The following is a 23,659-nucleotide window of genomic DNA, read 5'->3' as shown; positions in this document are numbered from 1 at the left end:
TCTGGCTGTATTCCTGGAATTGTTAAGTCCCCATACAAAATTCCACCCCTTTAAGGCATGGAATGGTAGGCCCGTATTTTTTACATGTTTATGCAAGTAACTGACGGTCTTTCTACCGCTATACAACCGGCTGACGGTTTTTTTTATTTATAATAGCTATCATCTAGCAAAGTATCAGGAGGTGATGATTGATAAAAAAAATTCTTACATGTTCTGGCTGTATTCCTGGCTGCTGACGAGATGGAGGCGACATCTGAAGAGTCGATTATCATGAGCCGCATCGCCGCGACTATCGGGAAGACTTTTGAGAGTTGTCGGGAGGAGGTAAGTATAGTTTTGTATTTTTGGGATTTTTATTTATCGAGATTCAAGTGACGTAAAGGTTTCCTGGGTTTGTTTTTTTAACCTGGCAATTAGGATTTCTGGTTTCTCGGCCTTTTTTATTTCTCGAGGCACGGGAATTCTCGACCAGAATTTCTCGAGTTTCTCGAGTATCTCGAGAAATTTTGAAAGTTTCAAAAAACACCTTGTTATTTTCAATTGTTTGCTTTACTACAAATCAGACTCGTAGGTGTCGTAGGTAAGGTCAATAATCAAACAAATGAAAAGTTTGTAGTTACCATAAATTGCACTTAGTTAATAATCGAAATTCAACAACAAAAAAAACTAAAGGTGCATGCGTGCCGGCGATGTGATATGCTATAGTGTATTTCTTTAGGTATTTCACAAAATTTAAACAAATCACAATAAGGTATTTTATCATCAAGTTTTTCTAAGTAATATGAATACTTACATAGGTACTCAACGTCACAATGAAGCTGCTAATATTGTGCTATTTTACTAATAAGAAAAGAATATATCGGGATGATTTGATTTATCAATAGTAATTTAGTTTTGCAATATTTGTTATTACAAGGCCCTATAATTCGTTTTTTTTTTGTATTAGAAAAAAGATAAACGATCTTGTCGTGTCTTTTTAATCAAATACACTTTTGATAAATAAGTCACGGCAAATATGTAACATTAGCATAATATATACGATCATTTATGTTGTTTTACTTTCATAAGTAAAAGTTACTAATTTTTTTAACCGTTTTTCAATAAAAAGACTCGTCAAGATTGTTGACCTTTTTTCTAATACACTAAAAAAACACACTAAATAATACACTAGATTATAGTCACACATTAGTCACATCACGTCTTTATACGCGTGTTTTCTGGTTACTTATCACAAGAGATTTATTTCTCGAGTTCTCGAGGCATTGAGAATTTTTTTCCCGTCTCGACGAAGGACTAATTTCTGGAGATTTCTCGCCTCGAGAATTCTCGAGCAGAAACCCTACTGGCAATATATCTTCTAAGATACATAATTGTACACCTCTTTTTGTATGTTTTTCTAAGAGCATTTTTGTGCAAGCGCTCTGACTTGCCAATCGAGCGTTTCTTTTATTTTTTGCCATTTTTATATACTCGTATTGTGACTTTTTTGCCACTTTTGTGTTATTTCTAGTCAGGATCACGAGCCCTTTTCATCCTTATAGGAGAAAAAAAGTGTCTTAAAATTTCCATACATTTTTCAAACATTCTTTTATGTTACCGTCATACTTAGTATATGGGAAAATGGTAACACAATAAAAAAAAACTTTGGGACATTTTTTTATCCCATTAGGATCGAAAGAGCTCGGGATTCTGAGTAGAAATAACACAAAAGTGGCAAAAAAGGGCACAATATATATAAATGGCAAAAAATAAAAGAAACGCTCAATCGGGACATTATTAAACAACTTGAAAAATGTAATCCTTCATCATCACTTAATACCTGCACTCATGTTTTCTGAAGATATAGAAACAATTACGTTTTCACCTCAGCAGCTCGAACAAGGGTACTTTGCTTCTTAAAAATAGTGAGCAAAATGCGATTTTGCTCACTGAGTGAGACAAAATGACATTCAAATGACCTTTATAGTCAAATGTCATTTCAACATGCGGGGTCTAATACAAGTTCAAAATACTTGGGTTCTATTATCTCTGTCCCTTTCACACTGTTAGCAAAAAGAAACAGACAAAAAAAAGTTAAAACGACATCCAACGGTATATTGAGCGTTTATAATAGACCCCCGAAAACTTCAGACCGCATCGTTCCAAACCACGCACGAGTAATGAATTCTTAATAATTAATTAATAAAAATAAAGTTTAAGATTTGATAAAAACTGATAAAATATTATATTTTAGGTATTTTATTGTACAATTAAAACGACAAATAGTACGTAGTTTGAATGACATTTTGTCTCACTCAGTGAGCAAAATCGCATTTTGCTCACTGTTTTTAAGAAGCAAAGTACCCCTGTTCGAACTGCTGAGGTGAAAAAAAATTTTGAATGCGACGTCCTTTCTGATGCTCGCTAACATATTACAGAACGTTTAATTTTTGCTCTTTTCGACGATTTTCACCCTCAATCCGTCATCATCGCTCGGTTAATTAGTTTAGAATGATCCGTTAGATGGCGCTGTACCAGCGGGAAACTAGCGAACGATGTTTGTACATAGATTGTACTAGTTCTACAGGAGGTCAGTTTACTTTTCAATTCTATTGTTTTCTGTCCTCTGTGTAGGAAATTTTTGAATGCGACGTCTTTTCTGATGCTCCGCTATCATATGAAAAAATATTTTATTTTTGCCCTTTTCGACGATTTTAATATATTTATAACTTCTGCTCGCGACTTCATTTAAGTAAAATGATGATCATCATCATCATCTTTGGGGCTATTCATAAATTACGTCATTTCAAATTAGGGGGGGGGGGTCTGGACATCGGATGATGGTAGCATGACGTAGGAGGAAACGGGGTCATTCGAAGCATGATTTTTTGATGCTTTTAAGGGGGGGGGGCAAAAATCGTCAATAAACGATGACGTAATTTATGGACAGCCCCTTTCTCGCGTTGTCCCGCCATTTTGCCACGGCTCATGGGAGTCTGGGGTCCGCTTGGCAACTAATCCCAGGAATTGGCGTAGGCACTAGTTTTTACGAAAGTGACTGCCATCTGACTTTCCAACGCTAGGGTAAACTAGGCCTAGGGATTAGTCTGGTTTCCTCACGATGTTTTCCTTCACCGAAAAGTGACTGGTAAATATCAAATGTTATTTCGTAAATAAGTTCCGAATAACTCATTGGTACGAGCTCGCACGCTCCTACCGCTAGGCGTGCCTTTTTTTTAGTAGAATGATGATTATTGATAAAAACATTAAAAACTATCCTTTGTCCGCCTCGGGCCTCATATCACCCAGGCGTGGCTCACTCCGCGATTTCGTCGCTTTGCTACAGGTAGTTAAAAGTACATCCGTTCCGCCCCAATGTTGGGGAAAGCCATAAGCCGCGCGAGGCGCTGTCGCCACCTAGCGGCCATATCTGTGCTGATCGCAACAGACGCGTTTTGTTAGAGAGTGAGTCTTCTGTACCTAGTACTATTATTTATTCTGTGTATCAACCAAGTTTGATATTTGTTATATGATACCTATTACCTACCTAAGTACTGTTGTTGTTTTTAGTTTAATTGAGCGCATCGCCAACAAACTGTTTTACAGTTTGGCGAAACTTTAATTATAGGTAACACTGTACTTTGTGTTCTGTTAAATAAATTAAAAAAAAAAAAAAAAAAAACCTAAATCGGTTTAGCTGTTTAAATGTTACGAGAGATTAGAATATTATACCTCTCTTAAAGTGTTTGATATAGTACGTGCAATTCCTACTATTTTTGATTAATCAAAACCAAAATATTACTTTGCTAATCCGCGAAAAGATAAAAAAAAGCGCTGGTGGCCTAGCGGTAAGAGCGTGCGACTTGCAATCCGGAGGTCGCGGGTTCAAACCCCGGCTCGTACCAATGAGTTTTTCGGAACTTATGTACGAAATGTCATTTGATATTTACCAGTCGCTTTTCGTTGAAGGAAAACATCGTGAGGAAACCGGACTAATCCCAATAAGACCTAGTTTCCCCTCTGGGTTGGAAGGTCAGATGGCAGTCGCGTCCGTAAAAACTAGTGCCTATGCCAATTCTTGGGGGTTACTTGTCAAGCGGATCCCAGGCTCCCACGAGCTGTGGCAAAAATGCCGGGACAACGCGAGGAAGAAGATGATGATTAATGTATTGAGCCTTTTAACTGTTGGAGCAGAGTTGGAGTTGTCCGTCTGTCCGTCCGTCCGTCTAGTTAACGTCTAGTCAATCAGTGCTAACCCGTTATACTTACTTGCGGCCTTTTTACATGCAATTATTTAAATAATTAATTTATTTTTGATTAAATTATCTGTTTCCGCTACCCAAAGGTTATCTGAAAGATATCGCTCTCACCGCCTGGTATCTGCTTCTATCTTTAATAAATATTTTACAAATATCAAACCTGCTTACAAAATTCCACAGAAACTCCTGGTTTCTGTGGAATTTTGTAAGCAGGTCAATAAATCCATAAGTACTAATATTATAAACGCGAATGTGTGTCTGTCTGTTACCTCTTCACGCTTAAACCGCTGAACCAATTGGGTATACAGTAATGTAAATTAACGAAAAACATTTACTCAAACCCGTTAATGTGTAGGTCACAATGAGCAACTTTATTTTACTACGGGACCAACCCCAATATCGCGAAAAAAAATTTGGCTGTTTCATACATTTTGCTGGTCTAGTGTCGAAATTTCCTATGGGAGAGTCAATTTTTTTTTCGCGATTTCGGGGTTGGTGCCATAGGAAAAGTTGCTCAGTATGACCTACACATTAACGGGTTTGAGTAAATGTTTTTCGTTAATTTACATACTGTATATTATTTATTTGTTTATAAGTTAGATGTTTTTTTATTTTGTATCGGAAAGGCTTACTTTGCACTTCAAAAACTGATAGCAAAGTTGCATTTTATTCACATGTGAGGCAAAGTAATCAAATGCAAATTTTGAGTTGTTTTCTTATGTTTGCTGGTAGAATTGACTTTAAAATGATGATTTTGGATGATAAATATTTAATAACATTAGGTAATTTGGATTTGATTTGGTTTGATTGTTTGATATTTTACATTTAATATTTGCTTCGGGTTGGTGTGGTGAAAAATTTTGTGTTTCACTCGGGGGCAAATTTTGTTTAACCCTCGTGCTTTGAAACCCTCGCAACGCTCAAGATTCCATTTTTTTAACCGCGCGCTATGCTCGTGGTTCAATTTTGGAATCTTTCGCTTGCTTGCGAATGCGTGGTTAAACAACAACTTTGCCCCCTTTGTAAAACAAATAGGTAACTATTATCAATTGTCATTACATTCCACGCAGATGAAATCAGGGCCAGTAGTCAGTCTTTTATATTGGTGCTAGATAGGTGTTTCTTTTTCTTTTTGCAGCGTGGGAAGGCCCCAGACTAGATAGATCGACGACGATCTGGTTAAAGTCGCGGGAAACCGTTGGTTGAGGGCAGCGAATGACCGTTCGCTGTGGAGATCCTTGGGGGCGGCCTTTGTCCAGCAGTGGACGTCTTTTGGCTGAGATGATGATGATGTGTTTTTTTTTCTTAGTCTATCTGAGTGTCCCACTGCTGGGCAAAGGCCTCTCCCCTGGTTCTCCATAACTCCCGATTTTGTGCTTCCTCCGGCCAGTTGTAAAGGAAGGTGTTAAACTGCCGTATTCGAACTTCAAGATATTTACAAGATACGACACGTACTAGATCCATTCTAGATACGTTATAGTTTAGATATCAACTAGTTCTCTTTTGCAGCGCAATTCGGGCAACGAATGTCACTTTTACGTTAGATAGAGTAAGATATCTATTAGATGTGAATTGGATCTCTAAGTCATATCCTGTGGAAATCTTTCAACAGTATCTCCAGAATCGCGCAAATGTCAAATTTGACAGGTTAGATCTTAAACATATCGTTATCGTATCTTGATGATGTCTAAAATATGTCTAATAGATGTCTATTTCAAAATCCGAATCGGGCCCAAAGTCGTCTCGCCATCTCCTCCCGGGCCTACCCCGCCCACACTTCTCTACTAAATTTTATCCAAAAAAAGATTGTATAGCAAATATGTACATAAACGCAATATTTCACCGACAAAAACGCAATTATCTTATTTTTTTAACAAGCTTTTATTAGGTCGACCTGTATGTAACTAACTATGTAATGGAATCTAAGGTAACTAATTTAACTATCTTCCAAGGATCGTAGCGTCATGAAAATTGGCAGCTGTATGTAGTTCTGATGACAATACAATAATATGGTACTGTCGAACTGATCTGATGATGGAGACAGGAGGTGGCCATAGGAACTCTGTGATGAAACAACGCAACCTAATTGTGTTAGGGGTTTTTAGAATTGTCTCGATGAGTATTCGTTGTCTGTCGTATGAAAAGTACAGTCAGCGATAAAAGCTTGTACCAAAAATGAATTTTTTGCCAAAAACTTATTCTAATGCTAAAAAAACGAACTATAGTCTGTGCTGTGCGCTATGAGACGATAGTAGATTGTTAACCAAGGGATGAAAGGCATTTCTGCCAAGATATTGTGGTGCTCGAACGGAGTGAGCTAATCGTAAAAAAATATAAGGTGCAGCAGGACAATTTCGACTGCGGAGTAATTTCAACTAATCGAAATATCTTCCATGTTTTACAATTAACCAGAGTTACGAACAACGCACAACACATTTTTGGCTATCTAGACATATATGGCACTCTAAACCCTCCTAGAATTTAAACATATCACTTTTTACAAGCTTCATAGAAGATAAAAAAAACGTACAGTCAGCAGCAGAAGTTGTTAAGCGGGCCAGGTGTTCAAAATGATCTTGACGCGACTTTATTGTTAAGAGAATAAGAGCGTGTTAAGGTAATTTTGAACACCTCGTCCGCTTAGCAACTTCTGCTGCTGACTGTATGTACAGTCAACTGTAAAAATATGGGTGTACAAATCATCTCAAAAATATGTCCCATAACTCTTATGTCAGTGAATTAAGAACTATGGGACATATTTTTGAGTAAGTTGTCTACACCCATATTTTTACAGTTGACTGTACAGTTGAGATATCTATCCTTTATTTAATAATATTCACATTTTTGCCCGAGCAATGTGATACCTTTTGGTTGGATACGCCACAATTTTGCCCAAGCTGGAAACCCTATTTAACGCTCGGGCAAATGTGTAGATTTATTTTAGCGGCGATCATTAAAAAACCGGGCAAGTGCGAGTCGAACTCGCGCACGAAGGGTTCCATACCATAATGAAAAAAAAAAACGGATAAAAATGCAAAAAAAAACGGTCACCCATCCAAGTACTGACCACGCTCAACGTTGCTTAGGGGTCATCCATTAATTACATCACACATTTAGGGGGAGGGAGGGGGACATGAAAATGTGACATGTTGTGACAAGGGGGAGAGGGGAGTCACAAATTTTGTGACGTCACTTTAACTTCATCAGTAACCGAAAATTTAGTTAGATTATTTTATTCGCTATACAGTTAAATAACAAGATAATAGTTTTTATTCGTTCAATTTTATTTCTTAATCAGTTTTGGATTATAAAATTACTAATATTTCTTTTGTCAAAAATATGTTTATATAATATTAAATAAATATTTGCCGTTTTCGTTGAAGAAATGTGACGTCACAGCAGGGAGGAGGGGTTTGCCAAATGTGACCAAGTGTGACAAGGAGGGGGGGAGGGGTCAAAAAACCTAGAAATTCGTGTGACGTAATTAATGGATGACCCCTTAACTTTGGTCAAAAATCACGTTTGTTGCATGGGAGCCCCATTTAAATCTTTATTTTAATCTGTTTTTAGTATTTGTTGTTATAAGCGGCAACAGAAATACATCATCTGTGAAAATTTCAACTGTCTAGCTATCACGGTTCGTGAGACACAGCCTGGTGACAGACAGACGGACGGACGGACGGACAGCGAAGTCTTAGTAATAGGGTCCCGTTAGGGTGGTTCAAAAAACATTTTTTTTTATTTTCCGACGGGGCACCCCCTTATTTTGTTACACTTATTATGCTGATAAAATACACCAAGTTTCGTAATTTTATCTCAACTACAAGGGGGTGCTCAACCACTTTGAAAATTTTGTATGTTGTATGAAAACAAAAAAAAAACAAGTATTTATTATTCAGAATTTTATTTAAGTATCTGTTTTCACGTTATTTGCACATGTGATTTATAAGTTTTTAAGTAAATAAATCTTTATTTACATACAATATATATACAGTGGTACTACTAAACGAAATTAATAACTAGCTTAAATCTAAAATAGGCCCTTGAGGCATTGTACCAAGGATGCTGGCGGCATTTCCTCGCTGTATCGCAATGCTGATACGTTGTGCGAGGTAGCCGCCAGCTCTTCGGTCACCAGTTACGTCAACCAGACGCTTCGCGATTTCTGCGAACAACTTATGCGCGCTGGGACCCCATGGACCTAGAGTTTCAACACCAAATGGTACAAAATGGTACTCTCTACCGAGGCTCTTATATTTGTTACGTTTTAGAATTTCGGCGCTTTCCGCCGCTCCGCCCGCTTTTACAGTAGTCCGTTGGAGGTGGGACGGTGCCAGTGTGTCTACGCAGGTAGCATCCCACACCAACATCCGTCCCAAGCTCCAAGGAACTAAGGACACTCCATCGGGCCTCTTGCCATCATCTCTGATAATGCCAGTCGGCTCAAGAAGAGCAGGCACATTGATGGTGGCAAGAGACCGACGGACTATGTCATTAAGCGACGCATGTCTCGAAAAACGGCCTGCACTTTTTTGACAAGATAATCCGTGGTGTCCCAGTCGGTCCACGTCCGTGCCACAAGAGCATATGTGTGGCGTACACACCGAAACCCCGAGTCGCAAACCAGTCGCCAGTCTAAGGGAGGCCGGATCCAAGAAAGTACCAGTATTGGGCGAAGGATGGGCATGTAGCCAGTAACCGGCTTCCCGGGCTCCGACCGCCAAAAGCCTCGCGCGGTCTGGACCTGTACAGTTGTTTAGGAGAGTATTGTAAGTTAAATCACAGTAAACATTATCCCAACTCCTTTGTGAATTTGGGTTGTCTGGAAATTGTTTGCCTGGGCAAGCAATTTTAAAAGCACTTTTGGCGTCCTCAAAGCCCGCGATCTCACAGTTTGTGGGCAAAGCCCTTAAGATATTTCCTATGAGACCAGACGTGCTATGAGTGGACGCCAAAAAGGCTGGGGAAGCCACACTGGAAATTTAGCGAATTCCTAAACCTCCAAACCGAATGGGGAGGGACGCTTGAGACCAGGAAGGCTCACTTAGCTGAATGTTTAGAATCGTCTCTAAACAAATTTTGATCAAATCATCTATGGGCGACAATAAATTTTGATGTATCCAGAAAGGACAACAGCGGAGCACATACGTAAATTTAGGGACAAAAAGGCAGAATTTAAGAATCACAAGAGCATAATGAGGGCTAATTTCGAGTAAGCGATCCGTGTGACTTTTGAATTTAGTTATGGAGTTAGAAATATAATCGGGAAAAGATTCTTCGAATATAGGAGAACCCAGGAGGCAAAGAGAATACTTGTCTACTGATTTGATATTGGGAGTCAGATCGTCAAATTTGGGTTGTAAGTTGGTCAAAGTACAAGAAGATTTTTGAATAAAGAGTTCGCATTTACTGAAATTCAGTTCTAAACCAATATTTTCGAAACTACTCTTAATAAAAGACAAATCAGAGAGTACAGTATTCACGTCACCTCCTAGGGTTCCGTCATCTAAGTACCACACATTGAATTTTGATTTAAGTAGAAAAACAGTTTTTTTTATAATTTTTCTATAGTAAGATTTTTAGAATTTCACCTAAAAAAATCATAAGAAATATAAATAAAAATGGTTTTTCATCAAATAACTTTTAAATCACACTTTCAAATAATGTGAAAACTACTACTTACATAAAACTGAAAAAAATAATAGCTTGTTTTTTTTGGATTTCATACAACTTTGAAAAATTTCAAAGTGTTGGAGCACCCCCTTGTAGTTGAGATAAGATTACAAAACTTGGCGTATTTAGTTAACAGAACAAGTGTAACAAAATGAGAGGGTGCCGCTTCTTCTAGCTAGAGTTTGAATTTTTCCCATACAAACGTGAACCACCCTAGGTCCCGTCTTACCTTTTGGGTACGGAACCCTAAAAAGGACGCCGATAGCAAAAATTTTCAATAAACTTTATAAGCGGGATGTAAACCCTAGAGAAAATTGACCTCTTACAGAACTAGTACAAGCTGTGTGGACTCATCGTTAGCTAGTTTCCCGCTGGTACAGCGACATCTAGCGGAGGTTTCGGAATGAATCAATTTTATCATACAGTACCACAGATTACTCAAAGATCATAAGTATGTGATGAAGCTCATAGCTTAATAAAAAAAAATTGGGTCATGTATGGCTATTAGGGTTGCCAGATCGAAAGGCGCTATTATCGGGAAAATATATCAATTTTCCGAGATTTTGGGACTTAAGTCGGGAACAAAATCTTTCAAATTAAAGTATTAAAAACAACGATATTTTACATTATTGGCACTACGTCAGCTGCTATGTCCATAGACGTTTTTAAATAAAAATAGTATAAATTCTTTGATCTCTTGAACATACAAAAAAATGTCTTCTCATTATCTACATATCAACGCGGGTCGCTCGCTCGCTCGACGACAGTTCGGAACTTGAAATTATTGTTTTATTACGTGAAGCTGTTTTTCGGGACAATTTTCACTTTGTCAGGAATCGGGAACACATGCAAAAAATCGGGAGAATCCCGCCAAATCCCGACTGGCAACCCTATGTATGGCAGCGATGCATAACTGCTTCCAGTAAGAATAAATAATAGTACTAGATACAGAAGACTCACTCTCTAACAAAACGCGTCTGTTACGATCAGGACAGGTATGGCCGCTAGGTGGCGACAGCGCCACGCGCGGCTTATGGCTAGCCACCAAAATTGGTGTGGAACGGATGTACTTTTAGCTACCTGTAGCAAAGCGACGAAATCGCGGAGTGAGTCACGCCTGATGGTACAGAGTAGGTATCATCGCCCATACTGTTAACTGTACATCGATAGACCTTATGCCTTAGGTAATAAGGTCCACCGATGTACAGTTAGTAGTGTTGCTGTTTGTACTTCCAAAACTACACTAATTATTATACATCGTTTTATTTTAGGGTGATATTCCACCTGTCCAATTTCTTGGTCCAATGTGTATTTGCGTCTCAAATTTTGCTCAATGAGAGAGTGAGACGCTATGCACATTGGACCAAGATTGGAGAGGTAGAATACCATCCTTAGCATTAGAAAGAAAGTAAGCGATCTTAACATGTATTTTTTTGAAAAATAACTTTGAAAAATAAGTCACAGCAAATTATGTAACAATAGGGAATATTAGGCAAAGCTCTGCGTAGGTGGCACCACTAGCACATACAGTAAACAAACCTCATTGACATCATCAATGACACATCATGCGTCACTAGGTCAATCATATGGCCTACCGTGAAACACGACAGTCGAAAGTTTGGTTTTTGCCTCTCTGTCACTCTTGCTTATTCGATCGATAGAGAGGCAAATTAAGAAATTTCGATTTTCGCGTTTCGCGGTAGGCCACCTGTAAACAAACCGCCTTGGTGCATCAATGTCATAGTGAAAACTTACCAAAAGCGTTTTTCAATAAAAAGATACGTACCTTTTTTTCTAATGCTAAGGGCCACCACTAGCGTCTTTTGAGCGTCGGCGTCTAGTCTGCGCTATGGAAAATGGCGTCGCTGTGCAGTTGCGCCAACGTTGCGTCGAGCAGCAGCCATAGGGTTGACTAGACGTCGACGCTCGGGAGACGCTAGTGTGGGGTGGCCCTAAAAAAAAGTAGTTAATGTATGTAAATAATAAGTTTTTGACAAAAATTTCATTTTTGGTACAAGCTTTTATCGCTGACTTTTCTTACGACAGAATTCTAATACTCATCGAGACAATTCTAAAAACCCCTAACACAATTAGGTTGCGTTGTTTCATCACAGAGTTCCTATGGCCACCTCCTGTCTCCATCATCAGATCAGTTCGACAGTACCATATTATTGTATTGTCATCAGAACTACATACAGCTGCCAATTTTCATGACGCTACGATCCTTAGAAGATGGTTAAATTAGTTACCTTAGATTCCATTACAGTTAGTTACATACAGGTCGAGAGTTCCTATGGCCACCTCCTGTCTCCATCATCAGATCAGTTCGACAGTACCATATTATTATTGTATTGTCATCAGAACTACATACAGCTACCAATTTTCATGACGCTACAATCCTTGGAAGATGGTTAAATTAGTTACCTTAGATTCCGGTATCGAGGGTCATCGTTAGCGACTGAGCTCCCCCTCAGCCACGCATCTCTCGGCACGATTGGTCCACCTTAGATTGGGGTTTTTTAAAGAGGTTGTCTCCTCTTGGAGTGGAGTAGAAGTGGTGGAGTGAAAGGGAAGTCTAGGGTTTGCATTCCGGGTCCCAAATGTGCGGAAGAGTTATTCCGCACATTCAGGCTCCGGACTGCAAACCCTAGGAGAAGGAAAGTTGAGACGGGAATACAGACAGGAAGTGACATTTTGGATCATGGGATTGAAAGATGGAATTCTAGGGTAAGGAAAAGAACACCTGGCGGGTTGGGATGCCACAACATTTGGCGTGGCCCACACCAGGCGGGGCCCTCATACTTTGCTACTAGTGGTCCGGGGTAAGTTGGTAAATGTAGCGACGCCCGATCCGACCACTAGCATTGCCCAGGAGGGACGACCCACCCACCAATGTAACCCTGGGTGGGTTCGGCCCTGATCCGCGGCGGCAGATACAGGGACGACGGGGAAGTGTATGATGGACTTGAGGTGTTGGCCAATAGCCCAGCGTCGCATACCTGAGCGTACCTACTCCCTCCTCCCCCCATTCTTCTCCTCGACACCGGGAGCGGCCCTAGATGCACTGCTGGACATCATACCACTCCACTTGCAGGTGCAAAAGGAGGCCAAGCAGTGCGTCTACAGAATATGCACGCTAAACAGGCCAAAATGGCGCTCTCAGGCATTAGCCAATCTAAAGGCCTGGGTTATTGCAAATAGAACCCTTAGCATGCCCACTGATGACACGCACACCGAATGTCATCTCACCAAACTGTACACAGTAGAAATACCTCCGAGAGACAAATGGATCAACAACCAAATGTACGTCGAAGAGGGAAGCCACGTCTGGTATACAGATTTGGTATACAGGTTCCAAGAAAGGCAAGGATGTAGGATGTGCGATCTATGGTGAGAGACCTAAGCTCAGAGCTAACGTCAGCATGGGCACACAGGCCTCAATCTTCCAGGCAGAAGTCTTCGCCATTAACAAATGTGCGGAGATCAACCTGGATAGAAACCTAAGACACCAGCATATCTACATCAACTCAGATAGCCAGGCTGCTCTGCTGGCACTAGAATCCCTTGAGTCAAACTCAAAACTAGTCCAGAACTGTAAAACAAACCTAAATGCACTGGCTAACTCCAACAAAGTCACACTTAGATGGGTACCAGGGCACTCCGACATTAACGGAAACGAAGAGGCGGACGAACTTGCTAGAAAGGGCGCAGACACACCCCTGGTCGGCCCAGAACCGTTCTGTGTAATCACAAAACGGGATGCATATTCTCTGCTCAGCAACTTAGAAAAAAGGAGAGCAACCGAGTGGTGGAAGTTCGTTAAAGGACAAGAACACTCGAAAGCTCTAATCAAAGGGTTCAACAGCAAAACTGCTAAGGAGCTTTTAGGACTCAAAAGGCACAAAACCTGCGCGGTGACCAGAATACTGACTGGACACTGTAAGTTGAACAAACATATGTTTCAAATTGGCAAGAAACAAGATGCGACATGCAGGTTCTGTCAGGAGTCAGAGGAGACTGCAATGCACCTTCTCTGCTCTTGTGGACCACTAATGTCAAAAAGAAGTACCTACCTAGGGCGACACGTAGTGCAACCCTATGAGGTACAGAACATTACGGCCCAAAGAATCTGGAACTTTCTGGATGCAACGGGCATTAGTAATGAACTTTAAAGGGCCGTCACAATCTCACAATAGATCAATGCTGGTCGATGCGACACTCAAAGGCCCACTACAACACAATAATAATAATAAATAAAATACCTTAGATTCCATTACAGTTAGTTACATACAGGTCGACCTAATAAAAGCTTGTTAAATAAAAACTTTTACATAAAAAAAAAACCGACTTCAAAAAGGATAAAATAAAATATAATCCGTTTTTAAGTATATGCGTTACTAACTGATATGTTTGAAGTCGGTGCCAAGCCAAATTTGAAGCATACCATGATTTTAGGGCGATCCGATAACAATGTTTGCCATAACAAGGATTGCCTTACACGACAGCAATTATCATACTTTCTGTAGATACCTAAGAACCCACTGTCAATCCACCTTGGCGCAGTCCGTACCATGTTTGTCGGTACTAGTATAAAACCAATGCGATTGCTGATATGTATTTTAAAGAGCAATTTTTACTATTTTTCGAACTGTCCATAGTACTCAGGTGTGGGATTGGGACGGAGTTATTTCCCGCCTCTTATCCAGACAACTTGATTTCAAAATATAAAACAATTCAAGAACCATCTACAGGGCTTTAACTTTTTACCTGCATGGCAAATTTCACCAGTTTACATGGCAGTTGTTTAGCTGAAAAGATGACAAAGAGACAGACAGAATTACTTTCACTAGTATAATACCTATTAGTACAGTTGTAACGTGATTTATAGACATAAAGCTGATTATTTTTGACCGGTATTGTTACTATTTGTCTTGGCACCGACTTCAAACATATCAGTTAGTAACGCATATACTTAAAAACGGATTAAATTTTATTTTATCCTTTTTGAAGTCGGTTTTTTTTTGTAAAAGTTTTTATTTTTCCATTTTTAATTGTAAGGCATTGTTAACAGCTTATGAGTGACGCGTGACGCATGAATGAAAATAATAATGATGCGTATCACTAAATTCGTAATCATTCCTGTCACTACAGTGCACAAACACAAAATCCATCCTCCGCCCCGCCACTGACCCAATCCCTCAACCCCCAGATCACTCAACCTCACAGCACATCAAGCCCTGATCACGGAACCCGTCGACCCTGAAGCCTGAACCACCAACCCTTCAACCGCCATTTCCCGACTCCTCAGTAGCCTTACCATAAGTCTAACACTGACATATTCGCTAGCGTGTGCGTAACTTACTTTCTATGCGTCTCGCTCGTACTGGCATCCTATTAGTGCGAGCGAGATGTATAGAAAGTAAGTTACGAAGACGATAGCGAAGATGTAGTGTCAAACTCGTGGTAAGGCTACAGTTGTACTTCATCAAATGGGTTATTAACGGGAGGAAATGTTTGAGTTACTATAAAAAACAACGATATCGCCATACTCGTACCTTCAAAAATTGAGGAGTTCCCTCATTTCCTTATGAATTCCGTCACCAGATTATAACCAACAATATTATGGGAACACCTTGGAGGTAACTTCGTTCAAACAAAAAAAGAATTACTCAAATCGGACCACGGGTTCCGGAGTAATCTACACTTATAAAATCATCGTCATTTATCATCAACAATCATCATCATCATGTCCACTCCATCAAATTAGTGGTTTTTAAGAGGAAATGCTTGATTTGTTTAAGACAATACCCAAATCACCATACATGTGCCTTTAAAAATTGAGGAGTTCCCTCAATTCTTCACGGATCCCATCACCAGAACAGCACCAGATTAATGTGGGACGCTCTTGGAGGCAGTTCCCTTCAAACAAAAAAAAGAATTGCACAAATCGGACCACGGGTCTCGGAATAATCGCTGAACGTCGTACATTTTAAGAAATCGTCATGATTATCATCAAAACAATCATCATCATCAGGTCCACTTCATCAAGTTGGTGGTTTTCGAGAGAAAATGCTCGAATTGCTTAAGAAAACACCCAAATCACCCTACATGTGCATTTAAAAATTGAGGAGTTCCCTCAATTCCTCATGGATCCCATCATCAGAACAGCACCAGATTAATGTGGGACCACCTTGGAAGTACCTCCTTTCGAACAAAAAAAGAATTACTCAAATCGGCCCACGGGTCTCGGAGTAATCGATGAACATACATAAAAAAAAAAAAAACATAGTCACAACCGAATACAGAACCTCCTCCTTCTATGAAATGGAAGTCGGTTAAAAAGTAAAAGAGCCGGCCCTGAAACCTAACCTAAAAGGTAGAAAAGAAAACAAATATGTTTGTTCTTCTCTCCTACAGACCCAATTAACCCCCGAGATCATGAAAGAATGGCACCAAATGTGGGATTATGACTTCGATGTAGGAGCACACAGAGAGATCGGGTGCACCGTCATCTTTATGGGCCACAAGAACTCCTTACTGGATGATGATAATACCGTGCATGGTGACAGAATGTTAGACTACATCAGGACTTATGAAAATGGTAAGATTTTTACACAGATTTTCTTTTATATGTTTGCTCAGGACTCAGGACAGGTTGAGAAAAGAGATCGTCGATTTTGGGCCCAGAGGAAAAACCATCGCGTATCATTCTCAACATTCCCGTTTTATTTTGATTTTGTTTTTACTATCGTAATCTTGAGATTATGACGATTAATAAGACGTTCGTTTCAATCCAAAACGCTCAACTTTGTTCTGGGCCCAAGTGCCGAACAAAATCGACGATCTCCTTTTTACAATATACGTGTATATTGTGTTATCTCTGATCTGCCCAAACTCTGAGGGGGTGAATATGTAGGTCATACTGAAAAAGTTTTGTTATACTTAATAATATTATACGTATTTATAACAAATACATGGTCGATTTATTTTACTGGAGCAGATGGAAATAAAAGTACAGACAGACAGACACACAGACACAGACACACACACATAGACAGACAGACAGAGTAGCATGGCGGTCTTTGGTGTCGGGGGCCAAGATCCACTTCGGGTCGTTGCGCCAAGTAAGTAAGATGGAAATATTGAACAAATAAAAATGTTAACATACATATATAATTAGAAAATTCTATTCGCTGCTTTGACTTACAGGTGACAAAGGACATTGAAGACGATTGCAGCCGCATTATTAAGAGTTTCGCTTGCTTCAAGATCGATTGCAAGAAGGCTGTCCTGGTGTCCTGGCCTACGCCGCCATGATTAATGATATGCTGGAGGAGGAATGAGACCCAACAGCGACAATTGAAATTCGAAACCATACTGACAGGATTCACTTGTTTTTGGCCATATCTGATTTGTTTAGTCCCAGATTATTGAAGAAACAAAAAAACTAAAATCTCATAGGTATCCTCGAATTGATACAAATTGATTTGATAACTGGTGCCGTGTCTTAACCTAAAATATGTTTATTGTTTCTTTGTTATCAGACCTATCCTAACCGCTGTTCAAATAAAACGTGCTCTACAATAATAAATTCATTTTTGAAAATGGTATAGGTAGGTAATGGTGTACTACTACTACTACTAACATTATAAATTAAGAAATAACATAATACACTAAATAACGACTTCCAGTTGCCTCAATTAAAGTGTCACAATTCTAAAACCTGGTTTCCTGTTAACAGTTTGTAGGTACTTATCTATTAAAGATTACCTAACCTACTTTAAGGTTTTAGCAGTTTAGTTTTATAGGTGGTCGCAGTTCTAATCTAACCTATCCTGATATTCCTTCTACCTACTGTTCTTCTAATTTAGCAAAAAAATCGATCGCGTCACTTTCAACAAAATTCTGCAAGCAGATAATCTGAAATGTGTTGTCCACGCACACAATATTCATACATAACAAACGTTAACTACAAACGCAAACGATATTCCCATTTTAATCACTCTGGACACAGATGCAGTCTCATTGAGCTATTTATACCAGTCGCCACTTCGCAGTTTGTCCCAACGCATGTCCGTTGTGAGTCCGTGATAAAGAAAATAAATTTGTGAAATACAAAACGGTAAGTAATTTTTTATTATAATTAGGTAAGGACTTTTTGTTTATAAATGGTTTAATAAGAACTAGTATTAAATTTGCTGTAATAAAGAGTGAAATTTGAAATATATCAAAAATTTTGCATAGCGTATTGAAATTAGTGGTTTAGAAATACACCTTTTACGAGTACTTAAGAGTTTAATTTAATAGAGTCGAGTTCACAAGCCAAAGTTCCAAAAATATATTTACAAGACTATTTTATCAGTGTCTTATTATAGAGACGTGTAAATATATTTTTGGAAAGTTGGCTTGTGAACGTGAAAAAGTGTGAAAGAATGTACCTATTTTCATAGTAATTTCACGCGCGTCCAATGCTCTGACACGGTGCAGAGTTAACCAGGGTCTCCAGCTCTATAAAGTTTTCTTGTGATGGTTCTGATGGTGACTGTACCCTTTTCAAGCAAATAAATGATTTATAATGGTAATAAAGACAGTATCTGTCTCTTTCAATAGGACGATGTTCAAAAAGTAACAGGTTATCTTATTATCACGACACCCATCATCATCCATACATCGGACATATCTATGCGTCATGAATGTATCATGGCTCATGATAAGGATGCTATTAAATTGCGTACAATGTATACCTATCATTAGATACAGATGTAATAAACAAATAATATAATAATATATTTATGTAGTTATAGTAAAATATTATTGTGTCATTCACTTGAACTACATTTCAATACATAAAATAAATAATAAAACTAAATGTTAATGTTTTCAGGGTTAAGATGAGGATACGCATTGAAGATGTCTGCCTTGCCCTGGCCATCGTAAATGCAGTAAGAGTGTTATTTTATTACAGCAAGTACCGTCAAACGGGGTGAATAGGGATGGCTGGGGTGAATAGGGACAACACTTAAAATGTGATTTACCTGACAATTTTAAAAAAATACCCATAAAAATTGTGTCATACAAAATATATTATTATTTTCAATCAAATGATACAATTTGTGTAGATATTTTTTAAGAAATTGTCAGGTAAATCACAATTAATATTTTTCACCCCAGCCATCCCAATTCACCCCGGGTGACAGTACCTAAAAGTATATGTTACGTTTAAGCGGTCTTAACACCTAGTTAATAAAATTATGGCCCTCTTAAAATTATTCTGTAATTTCAACTGCTGAGAACCGGAGGCCTTGCCAAATTACAATACTAGTCTTCTAGAAAAGCGTAGTCTTGTAACAACTGGAGGAGTATTCTGATTGTAATGATACGTTATGAATTTATCTGGATTTGCTATATTCTTTAACCAGAATTATATACGTTTGATACTGACGGATCGCATCCATAACAAATCCAGATCAAATTCATTACCTGCTCATCATCATCATATCAGCCGAAAGACGTCCACTGCTGGACATAGGCTTCCCCCAGGGATCTCTACAACGCCCGGTCTTGCGCAGCTCCCATCCATCGGCTTAATCGGCTCCCTGCCACCGTAACCAGACCAGACCACCACCAACCACCCGAAGATCCGGAAGAGAACCAACGTTGTTGATGTTGACATAGCTCAGAGTGGCCAGATTAAAATGGCAGTGAGTGGAACACATGCTCGTAGGACCGATGGCCGATGGGGCAGAAAGGTTCTTGAGTGGCGACCGCGAACCGGAAAACGGAGCAGGAAAAGACCCACAACAAGATGGTCATAACTTGCTATTACAATGAAAATGGGCCTGGTGGACTCGTGGTCTTCTTTCGTGATACTAAAGATCAATCAAAGACTTTGCGTAAATTTTGATTTTAGAACAGAATACATTGTGCAAAATGATTGACGTCTTGATTTTCAGATTACCACAGGACTGGCCCTGTTGGGGAGCATTGTTTTGATGTTCATATTTATCGCCAGTGCTTTAAGCGAGACTAATTATCCAGGTCAGTTAAACTTTTTAACACATAAACTAAATCTTTTCTAAAATACTTAGGTCCTTACCTAAATAAATGTAGTCAATTGTTCCCCCGTATAAACTTTAAAGACGGACTTTCTTAATTATTTTATGCAATATAATGGAATTGTCGCAATCGCAACCTATACCACACGACGCGCATAAAACGTCGTAAGCGCCTTAAAATTCATGGCGCTTACGCGTTTGAGTCACGATACTCACGCTCGTATTCTATGGTTTGTTGTTAAAACAACATCAACTCATGGCGCAAAATACTGGTTCTGTGTGTCGGTTCTATTCGTTAGTAATAATAATAATAGAGTTCAATGGTCTTACCACGCCATTTCTATGTGCAGGTGAACAAATATATGATGGCAGCAGTCAAGAAATATATCAAAAGATGTTCGTATCAGATGAGGTGTTCAACACGTTTTTCGGGACCTTTATTGCCATACTGGTGCTGGGTTCTCTCATCTCTTTCATATTTGCTGTGCTTCTCTGCAACGGAATTTCCAACGTAAGTCAGGCCGGCACTTAACTATTTATTTTTTAAGCAGGCAATATCGGGGAATGCGGACAAAGTTTATTTATTTATTTAAACATTATTGCACAATACATGTATTTATTTATTTAAACATTATTGCACAATACATGAAAGTACAAATAGCGGACTTAATGCCAGAAGACTATCTACTAGTCAACCATGGGCTAAACCGAAATATTGAGTTAAAATGCGAGGCATTTAAGGGTTAATTAGATTATAGAACATTTTATTCAAGCGAAATTAAGCACCAAAGACGGACGAAGGTAAATATTTTACCCAATCCTTGTCTTAAGTCTTATTCCATTGATAACGGGATCTGATGATTAGGAAACAATTCATTTATGTATTCTATGGGTATTCTAGAATGTCATATAAGTTATAACCCGTTTTCCAGCGCCAGCCAGGGCAAGTAAAGGCCTACTTTATCTACGGCGTGATAACGACAGCCATGGCGGCCCACGTCACAGCCGCTGTACTGTTCGACGGTCGTGACCTGCAGACTGGCCTGCTGTCCCTACTTGGCTGTGGTAAGTAATTCAGGGTTCAATGATACAATCCGTTTCCATAGTTTTATTTCACAAGAAAATTAAATTCAGCGTTATTAAAAAATCTTCCCGTAAGAAGGTTGAAAGAGGGTTGAAAGTTTGTAACGGGAACGATGTGAGTAGGGACATGACATTCGTAAAAAGAATTAGAATAGAAAGTGAGAAAAATAATTTCAATGCTTTTAAAAATTCATTCCCCAATAGGGTTAAAGAGTGGTTGAAAGTGTGTATAGGGAAATATATTCACGCGAACGGAGTCGTGGGCAAAATCTAGTCGTAGAATAAAGGAAAAAATGTAGTCACTAGATTAATGAAAGATCTAAAGGGGCCCACTGATTAACAGTCCGCCGGACGGTATCGGCCTATCAGTTAGAACACAATTTTGACAGTTCCGGACAACTGACAAGCCGATACCGTCCGGCGGACTGTTAATCAGTGGGCCCCATAACGCTCAATGTATAACGTTGTGAAATGCAATGTCTAGGCTCTTGTGTTTCGCCAATTACCTAATATAATCCATTTCTGTTTTCAGTCCTCCAGTCGCTGTTTCTCGTACTAGTATACAAGACTTACACGAAGTTGGGCAGAGAGGCCATGTTCAAGAATCACTCCCGTCTGATAGAGAGCTAATTTTAGGCGGTTGTTGTAACTGACAAGTCCGGCAAGCAAGCACAGAAGATATAACTATACGGTTGAATCAATTAGTTGTTGTAGAGTTTGTGCGGAAAGAGAAGAGTCGTGGAATGAATGGGGCCCAATACATTCCACAACTCTTCTCTTTCCGAACAGACTCTAATTACTTACATGCTGTCGTGTCAACGACAGGAAAACTGAACGCACAATCACACATTGTACAGGGTGGCTAAAAAATAACTGCATTCCCGTTACCAGGGAGATTTTGGGATTATACTAAGCAACTTTTACTATGGGACCAACCCCGAAATCGCGAAAAAAAGAATTTGGGTGTTTCATACATTTTGACTGGTCCATTTTCTATGGGTGGGTAAATTTTTTTTCGCGATATCGGGGTTGATCCCATAGTAAAAGTTGCTCAGTATAATCCCAAAACCTCCCTAGCAACGGGAATGCAGTTATTTTTAGCCACCGTGTACGGGTACTTGGAAATCGCTGCACCGACAAGAACCCAGCTCTTGTGCATATTTATGCTGATGGGTCCTATCCTGCCATACTGTAGGTATAAATATTATGACATTAAACTCGATCACCTAGAGACTGCCAAGCTCTTTGTTCTTTTTATTTTAAAAATATATTATATGTCAAATTAGGTGCGTATATGTTAAACTTTACCTTTGTACTCAAATAAAAACATTATCAATGGTTTGTTGTATACCGGGTGTGGCCTGTAACATGAGCAAAAAATTAAACTGTAGGCTGTACTCCTCATACTGACCAACATTTGTTCAGCGACTTTTAAAAATAACTTGTGGTTTGATTTTTAATACACTTTAAAGTTTATTCTAAGACGCAATGTATTGCGAATTTTGTTATGTTTAAGGCGTGACAAGCAACGTCAATCACAATGATATGGCGTGGCGATGGCGTCCATTGAAGATAATATTTATTTTGTATGAAAAATAGGGAGTATAAATACTTCATAATTTTTAAAACTTGTTGAAAAAATGTGTCACTGTTTGAGGAGTACAATCTATGTTTTAATTCTTTGCTCGTGTTACAGGCCACACCCGGTATAACAGTTTTGAATTATTCACGGTTAGTTTAACTAGACTTACCTATATCCGTGAACCTGTGAACAAGATGCATACTGTATGTAACTGCGTCGAAATATCGGGAGCTCGAAAACAATACAAAAGGTACGTAATCACGGTTCATATCCCGGTCGATATAAGGTTCGTTGTATATTTTTATTTTCAGAGTATCTTTACTATCGCTTCGCATGCAATGGCTCCTCTACACGATGGGCCAGTGTGTAGAGAGGGTAGTGGCGTCGGATGGCTTATGGCGCGGCTGGAGGGCGATGGGATGGCCACGTGTCACACGTCAATAGTACGTCCTCTCAACCATCGCATGGCCATCTCATGGCCATCTCACTGGTCCAGAGGAGCCATACATAACCAACGCGCATGGCCATTTCGCTGGGCCCAGCGCTGGTCCATCGTGTAATGGCTCCTCTACACGATGGGCCAGCGCCGGCCACCGAAGGGACGCAGCCATGCGGTAGAATGAGATAGTAATATCACTTGCTCCCTCTAACGCATAAATGCGTCCCTTGGAGTGGCCGGCGCTGGCCCATCGTGTAGAGGAGCCATTAAGGAGCCATAAAAAATACCAAGACAAAAACTAATTACTTAATACGAGCCGGGGTTAGAACCCACGACCTCAGGCATGGAAGCAACACAACCTAGGTATCGCTCAGAGAACTTATTTTGATGAAGTGTAGATGGAATCACTTCATTAATGTTATCAATAACTAGATCAAAAACAACAAGTGTTTTTTTTTTATTTTTTTTATTTTACTTTATTAGGTACACTAAACAGACATCGTACAATATCATGGGTAAGTAATACAATTGCACATTATGGCTTAAATCTAGCACGAGATCCAAAACAAGTGTACACAGCATGTTTTAC

The 23,659-nt window shown here is 39.3% G+C and overlaps 2 protein-coding genes across 2 annotated transcripts; both read left to right on the top strand.

The window, feature by feature from the left end:
- Positions 1-210: 210 nt before the first annotated feature.
- Positions 211-17,254, top strand: LOC134796983 (general odorant-binding protein 2-like; the record flags this gene model as incomplete). The annotated part of the gene is made up of 3 exons (XM_063769175.1): positions 211-324; positions 16,329-16,512; positions 17,181-17,254. Coding segments are annotated over 3 exons (372 nt in total), but the record flags the coding sequence as incomplete, so codon positions are not given.
- A 705-nt stretch (positions 17,255-17,959) lies between these two features.
- Positions 17,960-22,221, top strand: LOC134796860 (uncharacterized). Its single transcript, XM_063769068.1, has 6 exons — positions 17,960-18,033; positions 18,796-18,853; positions 19,865-19,949; positions 20,317-20,477; positions 20,899-21,031; positions 21,582-22,221. Exons 2-6 carry the CDS (start codon positions 18,803-18,805, stop codon positions 21,677-21,679), a joined length of 528 nt encoding a protein of 175 aa, XP_063625138.1. The 5' UTR covers positions 17,960-18,033; positions 18,796-18,802; the 3' UTR covers positions 21,680-22,221.
- The last annotated feature ends 1,438 nt before the right edge of the window (positions 22,222-23,659 follow it).

The sequence above is a fragment of the Cydia splendana genome, chromosome 14 (assembly GCF_910591565.1).
Source record: "Cydia splendana chromosome 14, ilCydSple1.2, whole genome shotgun sequence".
Taxonomy (NCBI): Eukaryota; Metazoa; Arthropoda; class Insecta; order Lepidoptera; family Tortricidae; genus Cydia; species Cydia splendana.
This window is presented reverse-complemented; position numbering and strand designations above follow the sequence as displayed.